General features: G+C 50.6%; 1 protein-coding gene and 1 long non-coding RNA gene across 2 annotated transcripts in view; one reads left to right on the top strand and one right to left on the bottom strand.

The window, feature by feature from the left end:
• The first annotated feature begins 627 nt into the window (after positions 1-627).
• LOC106935564 (myelin transcription factor 1-like protein) overlaps positions 628-3,560 on the top strand; it is a 49,803-nt gene continuing 46,870 nt past the window's right edge. The window contains exons 1-4 of the mRNA XM_015016093.1: positions 628-759; positions 833-887; positions 1,456-1,489; positions 1,626-1,688. Coding sequence (XP_014871579.1) covers positions 833-887; positions 1,456-1,489; positions 1,626-1,688 — 152 coding nt within the window. The 5' untranslated portion in view covers positions 628-759. The remainder of the gene's footprint in view (positions 760-832; positions 888-1,455; positions 1,490-1,625; positions 1,689-3,560) is intronic.
• Positions 2,531-3,132, bottom strand: LOC106935565 (uncharacterized). Its single transcript, XR_001421918.1, has 3 exons — positions 2,984-3,132; positions 2,773-2,895; positions 2,531-2,697 (listed from the first exon to the last, which is right to left on the bottom strand). It is a non-coding gene; the product is annotated as an uncharacterized LOC106935565 (long non-coding RNA).

Raw genomic sequence — 3,560 nt, 5'->3', positions numbered from 1 at the left:
ACACACAGAGTTCTGGGAGGAATCCCTGGTGGTTCTACCAGGATCTGGACCTGTGTCGGTCACATCTTCTAGCCTGACTGCTCAGGGTTCTGCTGGACCAGAACGCCGAGACTTCTGGGACCCAGAACGGTTCATCAGACGACACAAACATCCTAAAGTCCTTTGATCCTTCTTGCTTCCCAGAACCAGCAGGTTCTGTTCAGGTTCCCAGAATTTGGGGCAGTGTTGGTTGATTCTGATAGGTTGGCTCATCATATTTGTTTTTCTGGTTCTGGTCATAATGTTCTGCCAGTTTATTCAAGCTCAACATAGAGCTAATGAGGAGAGCTGCAGGGTTCTGGTTCTGGCCCTGGACCCGGGTGGTCGGGTTAAATGAAGCAGAACCGCTGAGTCATGTCTGCAGGTGGACTCTCCTCGCTCTGCTGCAGATCATCTTAATGTTTCTGATGTTTGACTGACCTCTAGTGATCCTTGACCTCTGGTGACCCCTGACCTCTGGTGACCTGCCGAATGTCTCGTTATGGGGGGTTTCCTGAACCCCCCATAACGAGACATTATTATGTCTAACCCTAACCCTAACCCTAACCCTGAGCTGGCCTGAGTCTGGCCAGCTCAGGGTTCTGGATCTCTGAAGGCAGCCATCTTGTCTCCTCAGGACATGGCTCTGGAGGACGGAGTGTGACGCATCGCTGGGCGTGAAGAGTCCTCAGCATCAGGACCAGCAGCAGAAAGCGGACGGCCCACCGCAGCTACAGCCAGGTAGAACCAGGGCTGGTTCAGCGTGGAGCGTCAGCCGGGTCACGTGATCAACACTTTCTGTTGTATTTTTCAGATGGAGCCTAATGTGGCTGAGAAACGCCATCGTACCCGGTCCAAAGGAGTTCGAGGTACGACAACCGACTGATCAATCTGGATAATATCCAAACCTAGACCCTAACACCATGATCTGCCTCCAGTCCAACCAGTACCAGTACCAGACCCAGTAAAGATCCATTACCAGTCCCAGTACCACTCCCAGTAAAGACTAAGTACCAGACTTTAACTTAAAAAGAACTTGTTTGATTTTCCCTCACAGATTAAAATTTTTAAGGTAAATGTCTTCCTGTTATTTAGCTGCCACTTCCTGTTTCTGAGTTGGTACTTCCTGTTACTTAGCCGTTACTTCCTGTTACTTAGCCGTTACTTCCTGTTACTGAGTTGGTACTTCCTGTTACTTAGCCGTTACTTCCTGTTATTGCATTACTTTCTGTTACTTAGCCTTTACTTCCTGTTACTTAGCCGTTACTTCCTGTTACTTAGCCGTTACTTCCTGTTACTGAGTCGGTACTTCCTGTTACTTAGCCTTTACTATCTGTTACTTAGCCTTTACTTCCTGTTACTTAGCCATTAGTTCCTCCGTTGTGAACATGGGACATTTTTCAGTTCCTCTTCCTGAATCTCTGTTTCTGTCTGAAGCCGCGGTGGAAGCAGTGACTCAGGAGTTGTTCAGGTAAGGAAACGTCTGCAGATCTTCATCACTCTTCTTCATTGGTGTACTCCTGCAGATGTTTCTGGTCCAGGTGTTTCCAGACTCTGGTCCAGATCCAGATGTCGCTGCTGTGTTGTGACGCTCTGTTTCTCCTCAGCTGTCCGACCCCTGGATGTGACGGCAGCGGCCATGTCAGTGGGAAGTATGCCAGACACCGCAGGTATGATCTGTCCTCCATCACTTTCATCATCATCATGGCTCAGTCTGATCCAGAGGTTTTCTTCTGGTGGTCTGGTTGTTAACTCAGTTTCTAGCTGGAAAAGATCTGTCAGTTGGTGATGGTGCCTGTGTAGCTGGAGGTGTTCAGGCTGAAGCAGCGTTTTACCAGGCTCTCCATGTTCCTGGTGAAGCAGCAGGTGGAGCAGGCCTCTCAGATGAAGTCAGGAATGTTTCTGCTGAGCAGCAGCTCTGGGCAGGAAGTTCATCCTGCAGGTAGTCTTTCTTTCTTCCTGTTGTGGATCTGGAAGCTTCGCCCTGATAGGTTGGTCTGACATCAGCAGCCGCTCTGGGTTTGAGCAGTGACAGGAGCTGGAGGAGGCGTTCAGGGGCTTCAGGACAACAAAGCTTTCAGAGATGATGAAGGTCAGGAAGTTCAGATGGCGAAACATTTCACTGCTTAGGTAACGAGGAAGACTTTGCTGATGAAGATCAGGAAATAAAGAGTCTTTAAACTGCTGCTTGGTGAGAGAAGCTAACTGAGGGTTAGACAGGCTGGACNGAATGACATTCAGGTTAGATGGATCACAGGTCACATTTGGAAAGCTCAGATACAGATCGGAAATGCAAGTGGCCTGGGTCGCGTTAAAAAATCTGATCAGACATGAACTGGAGTGGAACTGGGCTTCCACAGTAGAACCCTTTCGGCTTGCCGCCTGGTGTTTCTGCCAACAGGAACACCAGGCCGTGAACACCAACCTGTGGCCACAGAACCACCATCAGTAACAGAACCTCCTGGACACATCAAGTTCTGCTGGGGGTGAATTCAGGAAGCGAGTGATGGGAAGAAGTGTTCAGTGAGCTTTATTCCTGAACTGATATGAAAATAATAGCAGTAGCGCTTCGGCTTAGCGCCGCCCCCTACAGGCCAAGCGGCTCGCTCTCTGCTGCTGACGGTGGACTGATGGAGCCCAGAGGCGACACGGCCCAGTCCGGACCGGAACCGCTGGAGGCTGCAGAGAAGAAGACAACATGGTGTTAGCGTTAGCTAACACCAACCGGACCAGAACCGGACCTCCAGGTCTCACCTGGTTGGCTGGGCTGCAGGCTTTTGGTGCTGAGAGACGGGGGCGTGGCCAGAGGGCTAGGCTCTGCCTCGGGAGACACAGCAGGGGTTTTGGGGGTGTTCCTGGTCCTCTCCTTCAGTTTACCTGCAGCCATCAGAGAGAGAGCTCTAAACTATGAACCGGAGCTGGGTCCAGAAAGACCGGAGCTGGGTCCAGACTTGGTAGAACCCACCGTCTCTGGAGACGATGTTGGGCAGCTTGGTTTCTGGGCTCTTCAGCTGGTCGACGTTGAAGCGTCCTTTGTAGATCCGTCCGTCTCGTCCGATGATGTCGGCTTCCTGGAACCCAGAGGTCAAAGGTCGCTCAGGTGGCAGTCTGGGTAGGACTGTTACTTTCTGTTTGTAAGAAACTTTTGTTCCTGCCTTTATGGGGGAAAATTAGCTTTTTTTGGACAGCCGTTCCTTCTTGCTTTGGGGTCTGTGTAGCTGGACTGACTTTTGCCGAAACTTTTTTTTCCTTGCTCTGTTGCCATGATGTGTAACCATAGCAACAGGGAGGTGTTCAGTCAGTCTTTGCTCCCTTGATGGTGGAGCTACTGGATAGTAGCCACAGCTGCCCTGGGGCAGTCTGACAGAGGCCAGGCTGCCATGCGCCAGCGCCCCCTGCTGGCACCCTTCTTGGGGCAAATTATCTACCTCAAAGCTTCGTTAAATTATGTTTTGTTATTTAGCGCACCACTTCCGCCTCTGAGTTGTTGCCAAGTGGTAGCAGCAGAATGTCCAATTTTCAAGTTCAGTCCGACTTGTCAT

Source organism: Poecilia latipinna, unplaced genomic scaffold (genome assembly GCF_001443285.1).
Source record: "Poecilia latipinna isolate Pla-1442-1.1 unplaced genomic scaffold, P_latipinna-1.0 Scaffold1979, whole genome shotgun sequence".
NCBI lineage: Eukaryota > Metazoa > Chordata > Actinopteri > Cyprinodontiformes > Poeciliidae > Poecilia > Poecilia latipinna.
Note: the sequence above shows the minus strand (reverse complement) of the source record. Positions and strands in the feature narration are given on the sequence as shown.